General features: G+C 37.0%; 1 protein-coding gene across 1 annotated transcript in view; it reads left to right on the top strand.

The window, feature by feature from the left end:
• Positions 1 to 1,996: 1,996 nt before the first annotated feature.
• Positions 1,997 to 22,019, top strand: part of LOC129265269 (SPARC-related modular calcium-binding protein 1-like) — a 42,382-nt gene continuing 22,359 nt past the window's right edge. The window contains exons 1-5 of the mRNA XM_054903276.2: positions 1,997 to 2,119; positions 12,869 to 13,052; positions 15,710 to 15,919; positions 20,680 to 20,736; positions 21,122 to 21,469. Of these exons, the coding sequence (XP_054759251.1) occupies positions 1,997 to 2,119; positions 12,869 to 13,052; positions 15,710 to 15,919; positions 20,680 to 20,736; positions 21,122 to 21,469 (922 nt within the window). The remainder of the gene's footprint in view (positions 2,120 to 12,868; positions 13,053 to 15,709; positions 15,920 to 20,679; positions 20,737 to 21,121; positions 21,470 to 22,019) is intronic.

Genomic DNA, 22,019 nt, shown 5'->3' with positions numbered 1-22,019 from the left:
GGGATATTTTGAAAACTTTATGGAATACACGAAAATAATAGGTACCTGATAAATAAAAATTTGCGAGCGCGCAGCACGAGCAGAAAATGTTAATATGCAGACCATAAAACTGACATTTTTACAGAGCACTTTTTAAAAACAATTTGTAAATCACACAAAATAATGAAAGTTCGATTTTCGAGGGAAAATATGTATTGTTTATTGACTTCCAAACTTGATATTTAAACTCCATATTGAACAAGATATGAAAATCACCTTACAGGCAATGCGAGCGCGAAGCGCGAGCGAATATTCTATACAGTGACATGAAATATTCTTTTTAGTTTCCAAGTCTTCCCCTCATCTTATTTTATTCACTCGTCTTCCTCCTCTTCTTTTTTCTCCTCTCTTTTCCCTCCTTTTTTTTTCCATTTATTCTCTTTCTTTCCTTTTTTTCTTTTCTTTGCTCCGCCAATAGGGGGGGGGGGGCGGGCCCCTCGGCCCCCCTGGATCCGCCTATGTTAACGAACAACTTTATGAAACGGTTCCCTGGTCTATAATATAACATAACTCTTGAATGGTAATATAAATTATCTTTATATTTTTTAATGATCGTTATTATCGTTATTATTATTATTATAACTTTGACAATTATCATCAGTAATAGTAAAAGTAGTATTCATGGTAGTAGCAGTAGCAACAGCACCACCAGCAGCAGTAGTAGGTAGTAGAAGTAGTAGTAGTAGTAGTAGTAGTAGTAGTAGTAGTAGTAGTAGTAGTAGTAGTAGTAGTAGTAGTAGTAGTAGTTGTTGTAGTAGTAGTAGTAGTAGTAGTAGTAGTAGTAGTAGTAGTAGTAGTCGTCGTCGTCGTCGTAGTAGTGGTGGTATTGTGGTAGTATAGTAGTTTGGAGTGATCAGTTATTACTGAGGAGGAATATATATAGATACAAGCATGAAGATAAGAGCTGACATCCAGAATTAGAGAATTGTAAGAATTCTACAGGCAGCATGCCGAATGACAGTCTCTAAATAATTTGAGTATAATGTGACTCGAACTTGAACTTGAAATGGCCTGTATTTTCCATGTTTCTGGTTGTGGTTTTTCATGACACCAATTAAGTGCGTGAGAATGGGTCTGTTTATGTTTAAGCGAGTGAACGTCCAACTGAGAGAGGTTTCTCTGCCAGCGAGGAGAACATACATGTTATATGAACAAGGAGAATTAATATTTGCATGAAAGTGGTACCTATTGGTGCTTGAATATATTATATATAAAAGGGAAGAAATTAATGAGAGAGAGAAGGATATCGCGGCCAAACTACCAAAAAGTGATTAACTTGTTCAACTCATATAACATTCATTTATTCGAAGGATTTTAAAGAAGAAGTGTTTTGTACAACTTCATTTAAGACGAGTTCTCAGTTCCAAGGAAATGTGATTTCTAAAGACAAGTGTTTAGCCAATCAGCTAATAGCAGAAAGAAATCCGCAGTGCCTTTCGCCGCGTACGTACGTCAACACGCACGCATCAGAATGCTACAGCTAGCAGAGAACGAAGTGGAACATCAGCAGACGACAGCTTGTTCACGGTGAAACCACAGCGCCCTGCACGCTCTTCTTGATCATAAACACTCTCAAAACCTACTCAATCAGATCAGAAGGCGAGACTAAACGTTAATGTTCTGGAATTTTCAGTTTGTCAACATGATCTTTTTGTGAGGAAATATACTCGGAAACATTCATTTAAGCGGGACGGAAAGAGTTGTCATCGCCCAAATTTCTGAACTCTTCGAAAGGCGAAAGTATTGGTACACTTAAAACAGGCATTAATGAAGCGGGCGAGCGAAACAGCTCGACGGCCCCTGGTGCTCATCGGAGAACTCTGACGGAGGGAGCCCGGCATACCTTGATTGCTGCAGCCGCTGTATTTTCCTCTCATCACATTTTTTTTTTCAACTTAAATATCAAGCGATTTCAAGGATACTTTTCGTTTCGCATTAAAAACAGCCAGAAACAGAGATGGCAGCAATAGATTCTTACTTCTTGGAACATAAACTGAGGCAAAATTCTCGTGCCATTGCTGTCGCCCTTCTCGCCATATTATTAATGCTTTCAGATGCCAGTCTCTCATTAGCCACAAGGGTAAGTCTACAATCCTCAGATAATAATCGTTTGATAAATTTTGTTAACATTCATGTTTTTTTTGTTGTAAATATGTCTTTCGAAATTTGTTTCTTAGTTGCTGTCAATGAACCTAACCTAGTTTATTTAATTTAGATTTTAAAAAATATCCCATTTCAATAATTGACTCCTTTGGAGATTTAAGGATAACGAGTTAAGGAAAAATTCAAACTTTGACGACTTACGCTTTAAAAAAAAACACTAGAAAATTAGAGAATACGACAGCGTTGTTTGTTTATTCTTCCCTTTTTTTTCAATAATCGAAGTGAATGCTTGGGCACTGTACAGCTTGGTTCGTAGCTTCAAAAATTGAGACTCGTTAATTGGTGTGATTAAGCTCACCCTAATCAGTAAGCCTGAACAAAAGAGATGGTATTATCCTCATTATTAACTCTTCAAACACGGATCAATATAAGCCCATCACTTAGGTCGATATCGTCATCACAAACTATTGTCCATCAACAATGACTTCAAGCCTCTCCTTCATGGTTTCTTCTTTGAGAAAAGAACAAGGAATGGGAGTGAGGAAAAAGCTAGAATCTTCAGAAAGCGGGAATCCAGCTTGCTTATACTTTCAGCGAGTAGCCAAATAACAGGTGTGTTGTTGGAGAGGATAAGCTGGGATGTGCCAATACATTCGATAACTGCATTTTGGTTTTATTTGAATTACCATTGAAAATAGAATGAATGAATGGTCATTTCGCAGATCTCGGATGGTTGAGCAATGATATAGGACAATGTAAGGACACTCGAAGGAAGAATGCACTATGTCTCTTTCTCATCGTCTAATAGTGTTATACATGTCTCCATTCTGAATTCAAACCGACTTCTTGAATCGTGTAATGCTTTCTTATTTCTGGAAAATGATAACTTTTCCTGCTATACCAGCCTGAGAATTTTTCGTACAATCCAAAAAGTTATGAAATTATCCACAGTCAGAAACGTACATAGAGAGGATGGGAAGCTCAACTGCATTTTGATTGCGTGCTAAAAACCAAGAATGCGGTATGCGCAAATCAAAGCCATTTGATAGCCCGAGACAAAAGTCCCCTAAACCCCATTTTCTGAAAAAGAAAAAAGTGATCAACCCGGTGATAATTATAATCTTGTTAAAACCTGAAAACGATTTTCCAGGTTGAACTAATCATCGAATATATTGTAATCTGTTTTATTATGAAGGGCTTAATGAAGCAACAAAAGATATTTGAAGGCTGAGATTAAGATCTAGCTAGTCTTGTATTTGGAGTTGATTACAGATTAATTTCTTTAGGCTTTGTGTAATGTTAATCTGTTGTAAACAGACCATTCTAATAGACTCCATACAACGATTCTTCCATGTATCGAGGCTTCTTGGTATGAGATTAATGAGATGATGGATTAAATATTATGTGGGAGGGTGTAGTTAATTAGGAATTAACTTCCAAACAATGTTATTGATAATCTCTAGCGATTATTTCATTATGCAATAATGAACCTATTTAGAAATGTTATTGATCAGCGAAATGTTTAGGCATAATCTATCATTATGTCAAATACCATCCCTTCAGACCTTTTAAACGCGACGCCGAATGAACCAGGATCCCTTGCATCAGTCCTACCAGAAATACAAGATTCACTTATATTTTCTCAATTTTATGCTTATAATAGGAAAATTGCCATGAAGTTTCGTTATGTCATTTTCAAATGTCGTTTTGATTGGATAACATAATGACCCCAGTGTCAGGTAATTGCATTCAATGCAGAACATTCTGCGTTAAATCTTTAATGGCCACATTTTGGTAAAAATGATGTGGCTTCACATTAACTGAGGATTACTTTGTACCAGCGACCCACCTGTTATAAAGGATACGTTAAGTATTGCTACTTAAAATGCTCTAAAGAAGAGATAAAGATAATATAGATGTTCTCAAATGTTAATCTGAAAATTGTTCAGCATTTGAAGGACACGGTATAGGAAGTACACTTCTTCCCTTGTTCCACCATGTGAGAAATAATCTGATGAAATGATGTGATGACGTAAGAAACGTTTCTTCTCAGATAACCAGTGGCAACCAAAAATACTTTCATTATTATCTTCTTCTTGACTATCAGGTGCGGGGACAATGGCTCGGCAGTACTCTCAATTTCCATAAGCCTCTCATTCTTCTTTTTATAGACCGGTTCTTCATTTTCCCATCCTACCTCCTTTTCATTCATAAAGCATGGATATATCTCTTTTGCCGTGGTAAGGCTTCCTTATGTGTTAAAGAGGCGTGTTTTAACACTCACTTAACCTACAGTGTTAACTTAACACATGGATTGGATGGTAATCTGGCTTGAATGGCTTCGCTATGAAGCGAGTCTTTTCAGTAAATTCAAGGAGGTATTACACACCAGTGTTCTCAAAGTGTAACAGTTGTTTCGGGGCTTTTTGTTAGCGCAGCCAACTGTTCTGAACGATTTAATATAAGTTATTTCAGTGGCGCTAATCACGCCCTCGGGCGTTTTAAGAGTATTTATCTGAATGTATCAAAAGAAAAGGTTAACAATTACGATTTAGGCTGGATCTGAGCAGTTAGAGAAATCAGTTTGTAGGTCTCCACGTCATACACCAGACCCGGCGAATCACCCCCAATATCAAACCGCCAGACAGATAAGAAAGTATGAATAGTTTTGTTGTTAGAAGATCACAATATTTCATCTGATTAAAATATCTGACCCATTCTTAAATTTACTGAGAACGATACGAAAAACACAGTTTTATTTGTCAGTTCTCTCTACTGAGACATCAGCTGTAATTCCATAACGGTGGTTGTGTTTTCAATCTTGTAAATCACGTTTCTATCGTTTATGATTTAGTCTAAATATTAATAATGTTATGATTTTTTATTCTGTACATATGTTTCATTCAGTCACTATAACAAGCCTTTAAATTGATGACTGAAAATAAAATCACTTGTTTTTCAGAGACGAATGATCTTCTGTCTATACAAGAGTTAAATTCGGCTTTACAGCTCTTCCCTACACTTAAATATTTTTAAGTGAATATTCATGATATCTATTTCGATAATATATCAGTTCTGAGGCTCAAGAAGTAAACAATGATAGTGGGTCTTAATCCCAGACTAATCGTTTGAGAACAGGTGAAATATGAAAACTTTTGGGTTGATTTTTACGGGGGAACATACTTCAACCTGTAACTGCACTTTTTTATACCTTTTATTTCATATACACTTATTTAGCGGCATGATCGGTGAACTGTGAAATTGAAAGGTATTGTTCAAAATGGTTTTGATTGTCCCCCTAATGACAGTTTAAGGTATGTTCCTGAGGGAAACTTGTCCATTCTAATCCCGTAGCATCTATGCCCCCAAGGTAAAAGCACTGGTAATGGAAATCATTAACACAATACCAATTCAAACTTGCGCATCAACTGGAAATGATGCACGCCTCCCAGAAAGATTACACTCATTTTTTGTTGAAAAGAATACAAAGTTATCTCAGATATCAGTAGCGATTAGCATCTGATCGTATCCAATCTTAGAGATGTTATCTCACAAGTACAATAAATCCACACACCCAGGTGTACATACAAATTGGTAAAGAACCCCAAAACGACACCAATTTGTATAAATCACTATGAACTTAAAGTGAACGGCGGCGAAGCAATGTTGCTAAAGAATACAAAAATACAATTTTCTATGCAAATCATTTCAAGTAATAATAAAGGGGGTGACAAAGCAATTCCGAACAATAAAAATTGGTGTTAATAATATGTTAGAATGAGGATAAAAACATATCAGTCATACATGTGGCTTTAAAGGGACCTTCCAATCTATGAACGAAAAAACATTTTTTTTTTGTATTACCAGTGCATAATAATCATGTATACTTGAAGCCCCCACACTAAAATAAACATAAATAGTAGTACCCAATCTATCCATGGATCTATATAGGCCTACTTCTTATTGGTTATGTGTACTCAAAGCTATATCATATTTTCTCTATATTAGGTCGAATTGACGTTGGAGTGATGTCATCATCCGTAATCGCTAAATTATTATGAATATTTTTTTAGGAGTGAGTTTCGATATTAAAACCCCAAAGAAACACCGCTATCGAACGTCTTTTTTAACATGTCTAGCTTTTCATCGAATAGTCAAACGTTGTTTGATGAGAGGGTGATAATAACTTATTACAACGACACCCGATTTCTAGAGGAAAAAAAAAGTACCAGACAACAATGGGTTTATCGTCGTCTCCAGAGGACCAGCGAGTGATGTCCTCTCGGAACCTGGTTCAAATTGCACCCGTAGATTGACTTGGATTTGAACCTAGGCTAATCCGAGAGTGCGACCACCGATATACCAAGTGAGCCATTATGCATCTCAGCTGCTCGCATATGGAGTCACAAATCAAAAAAAAATCGAATAATTTTCTTAAACTATGATGGATTTTCCTCATCCTCACCTGGAATTTATAAAATAAACCTTTTTGCCAAGGCGAACTTTCCAATAGGAACATGCAATTTTCTCTTTAGCATGTTTAGAGTGAGGACGTATATGCTGTATGTGGTTTGGAACAATTTCGAGTTTCGAACAGATCCTTGGTTGAACCAGGGACGTGAGAGGGAGAACCTATATTCGCTGTTTAGCTCCTCCACTGACTCTCCGAGGGAATCTCATGGTTCTGCCTCTCTCGCTCACCTGTGACCAAAGGTTGACATGGAAATCATTCATCACCACCAAGAACATTATTAGAAAGGAATCATACGAGGAGCTGGGTGGAGTCAGACACGGGGACCGTCATAACCCATTCGAAGGGAGTCAGGGGTAACAAACCTCTAGAGAGGGGAGAGGGGTGACGGAGAAAGAAGCGATGAGTCATATTCGGGAGTTAGACATATCTTTTGCTAAACAGACAAATGACTTTATAAATAGGGGTTTTACACTTCTGTATACACATACTATTAATAACAATACGGAGATGGGGTAGAGAAGAGAATCGAGAGAGAGCAGGGGGCAATAAATTTGTGAGAGGCCGATACAGACAGGGACATAGAGACAGGAGCAGATAGAAGGTGTGAGAGATAGGGAAAAGAAGTTGTGGGTGGGGGCACGAAATTCGAAGAGGGCGGGCTATGTGAAACAAAATACTGATCAACAATTTCTCTAGACAAAATACAGACTTGCGATTCTTCAATGTACTGTTGAACTAAAAACGCAGTTTAAAATTCCACGTAATTCCATGCCAGTCTTACTAATAGAGGATACGCCATCTCGTTAGGAGCATGATCGTAAGGAAAATTGACGTTTAGTTATCTGAACTATCTCGCCAGCTTAATACCGGAAATATTCCATCGCATTTTCTAGGTCAAAGACAAAGACGAATGCTCTTCATTTTACCCCTCTCCCGTCGCCACTTTGACAATGAAATGTAAATAATATAAATGACTGGGATAGCCTTGTCTCATAGTCTGTAAGATAATGACAACATTACATTCGAATGTCATCAATGAATATCACCATCGATTGGACTGTTTGTGAGATCTCGTAGCCGCAACGCAAGACTGCCACTTCCTGTTTTATCATGTTCACATACAATGATATGTGCCTAGGATATGTGATGGACGATAACATATTGATGAATTCAGTTGATTGACCTTCGCTGTTTTTTAAATACAGGTTAGAAATGTTTTCTTTCGGGGAATACGTTATCTTCTATTAATAAACCGCATTTGACTACAATTAGGCCAATACATTACTAACATCATTCCACAAATACACTAATTGGGCATATTTGCTATCGATTCGCTCGTACATTAAGTAATTGTGTAATTAAATAAGTTTGATATAATTAGGACGAGAATGAAAACGAAGACAGTCGCCAATTGACTGGCCTGAATAACAGTCTTACCATTTATATTTTATGAACAAGTTCTCGACGAGCGAGCTGTCTCCTCCTCTGTCGGACTCTCGGGCTCGTCGGAACAGACGTCCAGGCAAGGATGTTTGAAGAACAATTCGCAGAACACAAGGCCACATACATGCATAGGATGTATCTTTGCAGTGTATACATTCAAACGTCTCATTACTTCTGAGGGTGAATGTCATTTTCAGATGAAATGGAATTACATTTTGATACAGAACACTTTCATAGGTTGGGGATGATCGATTATTAACTATTACCAACCTTAACAATATTTATGGCGAGCTTTCATCCACTCCGGTGGACTCTCTGAAGCTGAGTTATCAGTCACACACAATGTTGCCTGAGGTCCGTAACTGTCTCAATTAAATTTCAATCGTCGAAAGTAACGACATTCAATTTTTAGGTTTTTCAAGAAGAGCGAACTGAACAAACCACAATCAAACCAGGAATAAACTTGTCAAACTAACACCCGAGACTGTCAAAAAATGTTCTTACCCGATCTGCCACGCAGAGAAATGTGTTACACCCCCTTCTCAGACAAACATCAGACAGTGTGAAGGAAGCAGCTAGTGATGAACTTGAGCCTTCGTCATGGGTGGTATGTCTTCATAGAAACATTTCTGAGGCAAATTTCCGACTCCCATTCTAAATGTCGTCACGACATTTAATGAACTTTCGAAGCGCTGACACAAGCCCAAACCCGTATAACATTTGCGAAAATTCCACAGATTTCTTATACAGATTCGAAACGTGGTAGTTCCTTATGTATTGCTTAACTAGCAGGGGCCGTTACATTTCGATGCCCCCCAAAAGGTACCACGCCCCTACCCCACCCCCCCCCCTTCCTTGGCCAGACGACATTATGTTTACGCCATGTCATCTTTCTCTGCTACCTTATAATTTTTACGTGTTAGTAGACTACATTTACGCCTTATAAGTTATCTGAAAAAAGGAAGCTCTCTAAAGGGTAAATTTTCAAGCATTTGAGTGTCCTTTCGCAGTGATACCAACCAAACCTATTCTCCACATCTACATGGGCCCCATCTTACAAAGAGTTGTGATTGATCCGAGCAACCCCAACTATATGGAAATCCATCAAGTCATAGTTTTTCTACAGGAAGTTTGTACGATGTCCTTTGCAAACAAAGACAATCTCACTGAATTAAAATAATAATAATAATAATAATAATGAATTTATGAATATACATCATACCTAGAAAATATATAGAACAAAACAAACATACATCTTGACGTTACTGGCTTTCCATAATTGCGGTTGATCTGATCAATCGCAACTCTGTGTAAGACGGGGCCCCGGGCTTGGTTAAGTTATTGGATACAATTGGTCATTTGACGTCTACACAGTCAATGTGACTCAACGAGACTCCATAATCATTATGATATCATCTTGTGTAGATCTATATAGTATCATTTTTCTCGAAACCTACTGAGCCTACCCCTCACGCATTACCATACCCCTTCCCAACACATATGGTAACAACCGTTCCATCAATAATATTTTAACCATTCATGTCCTAGACAGGTCGGAACAATGTCACAATTTTCTGCCTGGCTGCTCAAGAAAGACAGCCGCCTTGATTTGAGCGCAATAATGAACCATAAATGAAACGTCTCAATAGAGAGGGTGGGCGATAATGAGAAGGGCATAAAAACACAATAGAAACCGTCATTTCAACTGCAATTGTCATTGTAAATTGCAATTATGATGTGCACGCGGGGAAACGCGATGTCTAAAAATGTATATATTATTACTGATAGTGATAGAATGTTTTTTCAGAACATGTCTTTGGAATATGAAATACATTTACGAAAGCATTATTTCTTCAACATTCAAGATTCTTCGATTGTTCGTGTCCCTGAGTGAAAGGGTTTTCAGCCTATCACACCCGTACGTATGGCAAGCCGTACTTACTCATTTTTCTTGATATGGAGATATCGAGTTCTTAATATCAAGAAATATGACGAACTGTTGAAATGGCTTGCCATACCTAAATACGTCGGGCATAATGTTGGCTAAATCGTGAAAGAGATTGTCACACCTATCCAATTGTTTATTCTGTTTACATGTATATTCAAATGTGAATATTTATGCCACGAGTCGTTTTCTTCTTAATCCCATTTCTTCTTATAATATCAATAATCGCCTTTTGTTAATAAAACAAATTATTATTCATATAAATTAAAAAGTTGAATTCTTCATGGTGATCAGCAAAAAGTGTGAATTTGTATTTTGCAGTATCCTTGATATCGTTAGACGCTGTAGGCCTATGACATATGGCCTAAGGTAAGAAGCTAGAATGGTCTGCATCGTTGATCAGTTGACATCATAATATTTTTAATGATATTTTTGGTAAATGGCAATGATCATGGTTATTACATGAAACAGGCTTTATTTTAGTCACAGGTTTGCCCAACCATTCCCCGTAGTTTCGTCAGGGTGGCCGCGTGTCCTACCATCTCGCTGATGCCGAGTGACATATATAGCACAATGAGGGCATTTTCTCAGTCCCATATGTAGAAAGCCACGTTGTGACCTTCGTGGTCTCACCACCAAGAATAACCGAATCGGTCAAAATACGTCCCAAAACATGAAATTAATGTAATAGTGTTATCCACTATGAATTAATGGCTTGTACTTCTTGGTAGGATACACCAATCAATGTCGTTTTCCAGAGAAAAGCGACCCATTTACAATCCAATACCCACCAGACCTTGGAAGCACTTGTTGTTGACATGCCATTTGTCTTTCGGCTACTGATTGCGGTTACACACGTGCGTTATGAGAAATAATGGTGATGAAAATATGGAATAAAAAGGAAGTAAACTTTGAATATGATCCAGTCCATTCCTTGTATTTTGATGACGGAGTAGCATGAGATGGAAAAGAATGGGAGAAAGTGTGTGTTAACACCTTCGAAACTGGCAGTGGCATCACTACTTGGTTATGTGGTATGTTGTCAACTTCCAGCATGACTATGGCTATAACTGAAAACGCTTTGGTAATATAGGCCTACATGATATAAAGACCACATAAAGTTTCATTCTGTGATGTGATTCATGCTTCGTCTTTCTGATTGTGATAACTTAGCAGGGGCCGCGGAACCGGGGGGGGGGGGGCTGGGGGCGCTTCAGCCCCCCCCCCACTTTTTTCCAAAACCGTGTACAAAAACGTAAAAATGACCATATGATTGTGATTTTTAGCATGGTCAGCCCCCCCACTTTTGGCTCAGTCCCCCACTTTGAAAACCGTTCCGCGGCCCCTGCTTAGCTCCATGGTTTGTCGATACATTTCGTTGGTCGGCATAAGGATGTGTTTGTTCTTGGCACTTCTTTGCAAATCTTTCAAGATGTTGTTTCTATGTCTTAATTATAAGGATATTTACTGCGGTTGTATTGTTGATATGCATTTTAAATTTTGGAATCATGGTCAATCATTCCAATGGATTTAACATTCTCCATAGACAATTCAGTGTGTTGACGAGTTGAGATAGTGCAGTATAATATATGTTAAGTTATTTTGAATTCTAACTTCTATGGTCTTGAGAGTGACTGTTAGCCCTTGAATGCCAAGTTCAAGAAAGTACAGTTACACTATATCAATTATCATATTCTAGCAGTAATTGGGTCCGGGTAGTGGGGATGGCCTGTGTCTGCCCCTGTGTCGAGCCGCTGCACTGCGGGAGCCCCCAATATCAGCCGACTGGCCTAGTCAGTCGCGAGTCTAGAAAAGAATGGGGGTACTGGAGCTCCAACCCCTTTTTTATTCTCTCGAATGATAAATGTTCATATATATATATGTTATATACCAACAACATTTTGCATGTACCTTGATAATACCTAGTTCCCACTGCCACCATTTGCGCCACGATCCAAACGTCGTACTTAATCGTAGTGATCTTATCAGATCGTATCATATCAGTCGTGGCGATCGTATTGATCTTAGAAAAAAAATTGAATGGTTCGAAAAAAAATTGTGATCAGTTACGAAAGGTCAATCGTGGCTTTGATAGGGAACGAGTCGAGGTATTATCTTCTTGTTCTAGTTTGAAAACCCGAATCAACCAGTTCTAGCCCCTATGCTCCATCGAGCCCATCCGCCCATTTCCTAACGACCATGCTTTCTACGCCTTGGTATATATCCCATGGCCACCGCGACGTAGATCTGTACTCATAATCAATTTTTTGAGACTTATTAAAATATTTTACTATGAGGATGTATGTCAGGATAGATATGTACACACATTAATGTTTCTAGTGATTCGTCTGAAAATGTATGATTTGTTTATATTGCAATAACAGTTTTCTTTCATTTGGGGATTATACCTGCAAACTCCGATTATTTGACCTTGGATAAATGAGAAAGGAAAAGCACCGAGGAGAGGCTAACCCGAATGCCAACATGAACCTTCATACTTCGTCGTCATCCCTTACCAAAATATGGTTTGAAATTTACAGATCACGACATAGTGTTGATTGAGTGGTACGTGGTGGAATTGTCGAAACGGTTTCAACGTTCGTTAAATGATGGATTAAGATATGATTATAGGGCGTACCCCTTCCACGAAAGCTATTTTTTGAAATAACAATATTCGTTATTTCTTGCAAAATCAATATCTACACCTTGTCTATATGATATAGCACTACATATTCATTAAGTTTAAGAATATCCAACAAAATTGAACATTGTGGAATGGGGGTGACGATATATTCCAAACCCAATCGCTTCATGCCATTTTTATCTCAATTCTGTATCCCGGTTTGTCTCTCTTGCTCTTTCAGTTTCAACTCAACCCGGAAGCCACCCAAACACAGAACCCAGAATGCAATGTGGATTGCTCGAATCAGAGACCGAAGCCGTTCTGTGGTACCGATGGGAGAACTTATTTATCAAAATGTGAAGTGAAAAAAGCGAGGTGTCAGGGCTGGAATGTGAGAAAAGAACATAACGGCCCATGTGCAGTAGGTAAGTGAATATTTGAACTGGATACTATATTGTCATCAGTAACAGGTTGCCATTCGTCCGTCGACCAGAGGAGAGTTTCGTTCCACGACCCACGACGGATTCAAGAACATAGAATATGTATTGTCACATGCCCTCCATGACAATGAACAACCAAGAGGTCTTTGTCGTAATTTGGTGAATCAAAACAGCAGTTTAGTCCTCGATCCTGGGCAAACGACATGTATAGATGCGTTTTTTTTTCGTCAGCTCAGAACTTAGGACGTAACTGCTGTTCTAGTTCACTAATTTTCGACAAAGACCTCCCAACTGTAAATTGTCATTTGACCGGCATTTTCAATAGACTTACACTGTTCTTGAATACGTCCTGCGTCGCGAAGCGAAATTGGGTCTGATCAACAGAGTCACAAAGTTTCAACTCCTTGGTTTGATTGACTGAGAATTATTGTTACTAGATATGCGATTATTGTAACTCATTGAATGGCAACTTAATGACGACTTACATTGAAAGGTGATTTTATGAAGTTAATCGATTATCATTGGTTGTTTAACTTCAGTACCAAGTGAGAAATAAACATTGTTGATGGACAGTTGTCTCCTGCGCAGGGGGGGGGGTGTTCACACTTTAAAAGATAATTCAAGTGATCTAACTCTTTGGGGCCCCATATCAATAAACCATTTCAATACTGCTGCACTTATATCACTCGTCATGGTCGTAAGTCGAAAGTTATTCCATTGAATACATTTTCAGCATGAAACGGCGCAAATGGCTCAATTATTCACAATACATGTATATATGGTTCTGATTTCCCTATAAGAATCACAGTGGTTAGCCTTGAGCAGGATTACTCTATTGACTTTTTATTTTTATCCTTCTTTTTATGAATTTTGAGATTTTTTTCTCCTTCCCCGCTGTATACATGCTGGGATGTTCTATGATTTTTCTGTCTAAATAAGGATGCATCAAAAGAGGGGTTAGTGGATCTTCCTATAGGGGGATAGGGGGGGGGGTTCGGCGGCTGACACCAGTAGTATTGTGTCTCATTGGTTGTGTACTTTTAATAACAGCCTTTGCCTTCTTAACTCATGTGAAATAAACGATTGGTCAAACATTCGTAAGCAAGAAGAAAGGCGAAGGTCTATTTTTCTTTTCTTTTCATAACATTGGAATGCCAAACCGACAACCTTTGTATAAAAATGTAGACTTTCGGGTTGAAATAAGAAAATAAAAACAGACTCATGGATTTTACTAAATTGTTGCATCCTCTGTGTCATTAAACTAAACTACCGCTTGATATATATTTGAATTTCTTTACCTCTCAATTCACGGGATTGGTTTGAAAATCATATAGGGAATCGATTATAATAGATATTTTTACCCATCGAACGACGCCAAGTTGTATCATATTTCATGTTCACATACCTCGAAAAGTTAAGTTTAGTTATGAATTGAAAATCCTTATTTTATTGTTTGAAATAGAAATCTGAAATAAAAATCGTCCGAAAATTCATTTTGCCCAATTGAGCCAGATCGACGTTGCTCTATTAAATCGTTGAACGCCAAACAGGGTATCAGCAACTCCCATATTATATATATATATATATTTATTCATTTCATGTTAACATGGATAATATTTTCATTTTTAGGGATCTACTTAGAAAAAAAAAGTATCTGTTTTTTGGGGTTTTTTTAAGAGAATGAATAGGTTGAGAAGATGAACGTATGTATACCAGGTGTGCAAATGATTCCAAAATACACCAGCCACTGCACAAATATCCTATGAAACTAATTATGGAGTAACAAAATAGACAGCTTGGCGACAAGTCATCGCAGAGCATATATCTATTTCAGTATTTTCCACTCACATTGTTGGCTAATTTACAATGTGAAGAAATTGTAAGCAAACCAAATAAATGGTACTGCTTGCTCGAGACCAACATAAGCTTTTATTTGTGTGTTTACTTGAGTGATACCACCGTTCACATTCTCTTGACAGTCTTTTGTCCAAAACAATGTATTTGAAGATATCTCAAGGTATTTTCTTCCTTGATACTTTGTTTGTTCCTTTGCAAACACAGCTGATCCGAAGTTTCCCCGTCATGTGTGCCATGCTCAGAATGTGGAAATATATTTCACATTTTTTTCTGCAAAGTTATGGACAGAATATCATCACGAATTGATTTATTAAAAAAATATTTTATGTTTGCAAATTTATTCTTAGACTGCGTGTTCAAAATGAAGGTCACTTTGTTCTAGTTTCTACATTCATTTGAGTAGAGATATTCTTTTGCAAGACAAAACTGTCCACGGACACCGAACTTTGACTATAGAAAAAAATGCATTATTAAATTATTTGAGTTTGATCAGGGATTAGTATGATCCTTGCTAACATTCAATCATGTTAGTAAATATGATTACAGGTTGATATGTCTGATCTAATGGATGATTACCATTATGAATATAATTCCTAATATCTTTCACATATTAATCAGATATCAGAGTTGAAATCTGGTATTGTGTCGTGTGAGGTATTTTTATCATGGAACTTCCGTTTATTTCATCCTAAACCCCAAAACCTACCACTGTGAGTAACATTATTGTTATAGATTTAAAATAGAGCAACGCCTTATATTTTTTTCTTCATATTTTCTCCTTTCAGAATTAACAAAATGTCAGTTAGAGCGGGCCCAGAATCTCCAGCAACCTGACAGTACATCCGTGTTTGTGCCACAATGTAACGACGATGGTAGTTATGCTATGATACAATGCCATAAGTCCTTTGGTTATTGTTGGTGTGTTACTGAGGAAGGAAAACCGATTGCCGGTTCCTCGGTTAGGGATGGAAACCCGACGTGTAACAGACAAGCCGGTGAGTCATATCATCTCTTTTACCATCGGGATCGTAGAATAAATAGAAAACTTTAAAAAAAATTGTAATATAGTAAACGGACTTAGGGTTGGTAAAAAAAAGATGTTCTTAAGTTACAAACGAATTTACGCATGATTTGACGATTTTGGGGTGCTTATTCATATTCCAGCTAAAGTTGAAATAAAATCTATTCAATTTAAATCTTATTAAAAATATTTGTATATACTTTGACGTCATCCGTAAGTCGTTTTACACCACTTATCAAAATACCCCGATGCCGCCCCTGAATCACTGAATGAGAATAAATATTTTAATATGTCAGTTAACGAAGCAATGGATAAGAAGAATTATAATATCCTTGATAATTACTTAGATGGAAAACATGGTTCAAACAATACCTTTAAGATATAAATAGAAACCATACTCACCATGCCTAGCATGCGAGGTACACATATTTTGTCTGGATGATAAGTTAGCATCTGCCGGGTGTCGTCACGTATTTTCATGAACATAAATTTTAGAAATAATGGGGAGGAGTTTAGTAGGTCACTGTCAAATTCTAAAATAGAGTTTCTGTAACGTCTGCTTTACCCAACCGTAAATTTTGCGTGTCGCCAGTGGTATGTGATGATGGGGCGCTGGCGTGCTGCGGTAGTAGGTCCATGGTTAATGCAAGTTGATTTCCGAAAACAATGCCTATTTTTGCTGGAATGATATACAGCAACTCAATCGCAGTGTTTCGTCCTTCTAAATGATGATAATATTTTAATAGCATGATTACTCGCCAAACATTCAATGCAGTGGCGTAATTGGGCCAAAAAAATTTGAGGGGGCTCGATATGGCGTGTCGTGTACAATTAATAAGACTTTACTTTGCGAGCGAGCGAAGCGACCGAGCAAAATTTTCGTTATATTTATTACAAAAATCCAAGTTTGTGATAGATTTTGACATAATATTCATATTTCACCCTTATCCCTTTCCTTTTCTCTTTTTTTTTCTTGGTCGTGAATAATTACATATTTCGCCCTTATCCCTTTCCTTTTCTCGTTTTTTTTTTGGTCGTGATTTTTTTTTTTTGGGGGGGGGGCAAGAGCCCCCGCCTGTACGCCCATAATTCAATGTGTATTCGTAGAATATTGTGTATGATTTCATGCAAAATATTGTTCTAATTAACGACATAGCATTCCTCTGTTGTGAAGAAAAATGGTAAGAAAAGATTATATTCCAGCATTTAAAATATCATGGAACATTAGAGTTTATTTTTGTAAAGAATATCATACTCGTAAAACTTTACGAACAGCTTAGTATGTTATGGATTGTTTTAGGGTGAGATTTAGCCCTTCAAATTTCTTACAATTTAAACGTGGTTTATTTCTAAATTCTTAATGAGAGATTTACAAACAATGTTGAACTGAAATGATCTTCTGGGTTTTCAACATTTTTTTATACTGTCTTATTTATAAATTGAAGACTTAAGAATTTATGGAACATATTAGATTATATAATTATAGTAATTTATTCCTCCTCATATAAACGGTGACCCTCCTCGACCTCTGTTTTTATGTGTCAAGATGTTTTGAGGAAAATCTTATGGTTGGGGGGATTTCATTGCAAGATTGATCGTACTGCCGTTGTATAGGATCATTTAAATATGATTGATGCAGCCCGAAGATGATAAATGATCCACTTACGCGTGTCGCAATGTCAGTATACACAACTGTAATTCAAAAACCCTAGGAGATATCTGTTTCTTATCAACACACTTTCATCACCATCGACATTTAAGTGTAACTTAAGTCTTTTTTTTTTCGATTCATCTGTGGTAATTCATGTATGGTTTTATGGAACACAATGTGTTCCAAAATACCCCAAATCCCTGACCAGGGGTTTATAACACTTGATAATGGGTTCTTTTGATGCTTGCGCAGAGTAAAAACCCCTGATCAGCGGATGGGGGGGGGGGGGGGGTATTTGGAACCATCGTCTTCCATACAGTGTTGTCCCTCTTTCAGGTCAGCAATGGTGAACAAAATCTCCAAACTGCGATTTTAAACAAGTAAGCGTAAGGATTTGCATGACACATATTGAGCAATTGGGTTTATATTTTTCGAAATTGAGGTAAAAAAGTAGTTAAAATCAAGAAAAGGGGAAGAAATGAGGAAGTAGAGTATATAAAAAGTAGAGGTCTTGGACGATTAACTAATAATTCAATTAAGAAATATATGACGTCTGCATTAGATCGTCTTGCTCCCTCCGTTAGTAAAATATCCCGGCGCCGCCCCTGATTGTGATTAAAAGAGGAATCATTAATATTTTAAAGATTCGTGTACGATTATTATAATCAAGAAGTTATGCTGTCCTTAAAAAGTAGACATTTTATCAGTGCTATGCTAGCTGAGTGGATTTTGTTATCAATCTGGCTATCGGAGAACGTTCAGTTACTTTGACCATGGACCTACTACATGCTTTGACATTAATCCTATACTCTTTAAGTTTACACCGAATCCAATTGAGTTATCCAAAGTTAACGTGATTACATGGACCCCAACATTAAACCCGTTAGTTCCGACACCAATCGTTAACGCAATACTTGAAGTAAGCATTTATGCTATCTCAGTCATGCTGTTCAGATTTCTTTCCTTAAAATGAGTAATACATTTTCTCGCGATGGGATGCTGACTGTCAAATCTGAACATGCTGAAAATAATTTTGAATGTTGGATGTCAAACATTCGACTTTTTATTTGTTCGCTGCTTGGCTTTTTCATAAGCCTGCTATAGACTTCATTTACATAATTGTATACCATTCTATTGAAACTCGTAATTTTTTTCGTTATGACGAAAAACTATATATTCATCTGTACAATATGTCAGCAGTCACCAATATGCACTTTGCATTCCTAATACAAAATCTATTTTTCTGAAATGAAGAAGTTGAAGCTAACTATTATGCACTAATTTATGATTATATCATAAACTATTTCGGGGGGGGATGGGCCCAATGCATAAAGACGTATGCGAGCAAAAGTTTGGGTGTATTGGGGTGAGCATGGGTATGAATGGTAGGTCATTGGGCACCATAACCCCTCCCTCACACCCCTCACTCTCGAATCAACTCTTATCTCATGAAAAATTGATTTTGATGCACATAAACCTCCCCTTATTTAGTTATCATTATAAACACTAGATCTTATTTTGCAAACCCCCTTTATTCATGACATTTACTTCTCTGAATTTATATCGAGAGGGAATCTTCAAATCACTTAAAATGTCAATTATTCCCCTCTTTATTTTTCTTTCAAATAAGTTCTATAATGTATCAAGAAAATACAAAGAACTTTAGTTTCCGCCATCAAGAAGTTTTTTGTTATGTTGTCAATTCAATCGTCAATTAATGTCACCGACTTCAAACTTAATTGCAAGTTCCATACGGACTCACTTACATGACTTCTTCGTCAAGGAACTTTAAACTTCTTTCACCCATCTTCCAAATGACTTTTAGATAACAGTCAATCTCAGAGAGTTTCCGATGTGCAATATTGCCACGGTAATTAATGTCATCGAGATCATTATTCTCTCAATTTTGTTTTCATTGATAAAATGAATTAGACAATGTATGCTCTTTAAGAACTTGAGAAAGGAGAGGGGAAATCTATAATTGAAGTCTATGGTGAGACTTAAGGCACAAAGGTAAAGCTTTTGGGAATTAATATTTAAAAAATGACATATGGTCATTTACCCATTTCGATCGGCGAATGCATAACTATAAACGCCATGGAGTAGTTGGCTGTTTTCGAACTTCGAGTTTTATCTTGTTTGCATGCAATTCACGAGGAAAGTGAAAAAGTGAAAACCGAATTATGATTCCCATTTTCCCCCGGTTTCTGAAAATTTTAACCATTTCGCGATGTAATGGCAACGAATGTAAATTATGGTTGCTCAAGAATGTATTGCTCCATGGGGAGCAATTATCGTTATAAAATTGCCCTATCTTGTTATGAAATATGAAAATGATGAACTTTATGTGATTTTCTCTTTCAATGTGATCTAATGTAGAGACAAACCACATGGATTCCACATTCTTGAAATGATTGAGTTATAAAAGAAATCGAAAAATTTATTCGGGCTTACAAATAATTATGCATCTGAATATTTGTCAATCTGATAATCATGACTACATCATTATTGTGATATTAAGGATGCTTATGCTGCTGCAGATTATCATAATCATCATGATGGAGTTATGAGTTATGAGTTTATAACTCTACCACCATCAACATCATCATCATCATCATCATCATCATCATCATCATCATTATTATTACTATTATTATCATTAGTACTATCATATATTATTTCTAATACTACTACTATTACTACATTACTATTACTACTACTACTACTACTACTACTACTTCTACTACTACTACTACAACTTCTACTACTACTACTACTACTACTACTACTACTACTACTACTACTTCTTCTACTACTACTACTACCATAATATTTTCAAGGTAATCCCCATAGAAAATATTCATATTTGATTTTTTAAAGGCAGATTGAAATATATGGATATATTAACATTTTAGAACTTTTCCCTCAATGTCTCATTTTAATGTATTTTCGAAAATGATATTGTATTATTGCTCTAGAAAATTTGAAGCGAGTTTAGGTTAATTTTAAGCACCAGTACGTACGTCAATATTTCATTTTCCCAAATAAATAATTTCGTCTTGATTTGTCTGACCCCCTTCCAGATGAACCGATTGTCGATAATCCACCAACCTTCAAAGGAACTTCATCATCGTCTGGAGGTAAATATGGTTTTCAATTATCATCTCCTACATCATTCTGCTAATCCGTTCATGCTTTTGATTTATCTTAAAATTGAGAACATGAATTTTCATCCGATCAGAAGTATATCATGTCGACCAGACCTTCAAATTCACACATTCTCAATGTATACTTCAAGTGACACCATGCAAGCGCAAGTTAACTTTAAAATGATTATAGTTTACAACTGAATTGCACAGAATCGCAGGTCTTGATCGATTGATTGAATTCGGTTACAGTGTTACTGTATTAGTAGGTATGTCAAGTACTACAATAAGACACTTGCTGATAATTAATTAAGACTTTTAAGACAGTTTTGTTTGCCTTTAGACGATACAGAAATCGAGATCTCTTAACTGTTTTCAGGTTCGAGGTGCAGACAAGACAAACGCGAAGAATTCAACAAAAACCTGAAAAGGATATTCAAGGAAGAATACGCCAGGCTTCCTCGAGCGGACATCTCGCCGATCCCCTTCTCGTCGTCGAGAGCGACTCTGGAATGGGAGAAACAGGTAATCGAGTGGAAGTTTGGTTCCCTCGACGCCAACGAGGACGCCAACCTCGACAGCAAAGAGCTCAAGCCATTGCTCCGACTCATGAAGAAGATCATCAAGCCAAAGGTCTGTGCCAAAGACTTTGTTAAGATTTGCGATCTCGATGCTGATGATCGGCTGACCGAGATGGAGTGGTCGCTGTGTTTAGGGGTCGACAATAGTGAGTATACCACATCGTGAGGTGATCTTGTACTTGACCGGCACAGTCGTGATTTTTGTTTTTTGCCTTTTGTTCACTTTCCACTCTCACACACAAACACATGAACCCACCCCACTCATTTTTTATGAGACACACGTTTTCATCTTTATTTGCATATGATTTGGGGTTTTCTCATTTGAATGTCAGGCCGGAAACCGATTTAGTTTGAGATTTAAGAGTCGGGAAAGAGAAAAAAAAAATACGTGAACATAATCACCTGAGAAAATCGAGATTGTAAATTTATATTAGTTTGTCGGTTTTGTCTGAAACGGAACATTCAATCTGAAATACATCTGACTACCAAGAGAAAATTGAAAAAGAAATCTTATTTTATCAATGGAAAGTGAATGTCTACACACAGCTGTGTTGAAACAGGCCTGTACCTTTGCTTTTCCTGGCATTCCCCCCTTATTTTCAAACCATTCCATGGCACCTGCATTACCTTAATTTTCTTTTAATTGCACTTTACCTCTTGCTTCTCTTTATAGCCCTCCATTTCATTGGTTAACAT

Source organism: Lytechinus pictus, chromosome 7 (genome assembly GCF_037042905.1).
Source record: "Lytechinus pictus isolate F3 Inbred chromosome 7, Lp3.0, whole genome shotgun sequence".
Taxonomy (NCBI): Eukaryota; Metazoa; Echinodermata; class Echinoidea; order Temnopleuroida; family Toxopneustidae; genus Lytechinus; species Lytechinus pictus.
Note: the sequence above shows the minus strand (reverse complement) of the source record. Positions and strands in the feature narration are given on the sequence as shown.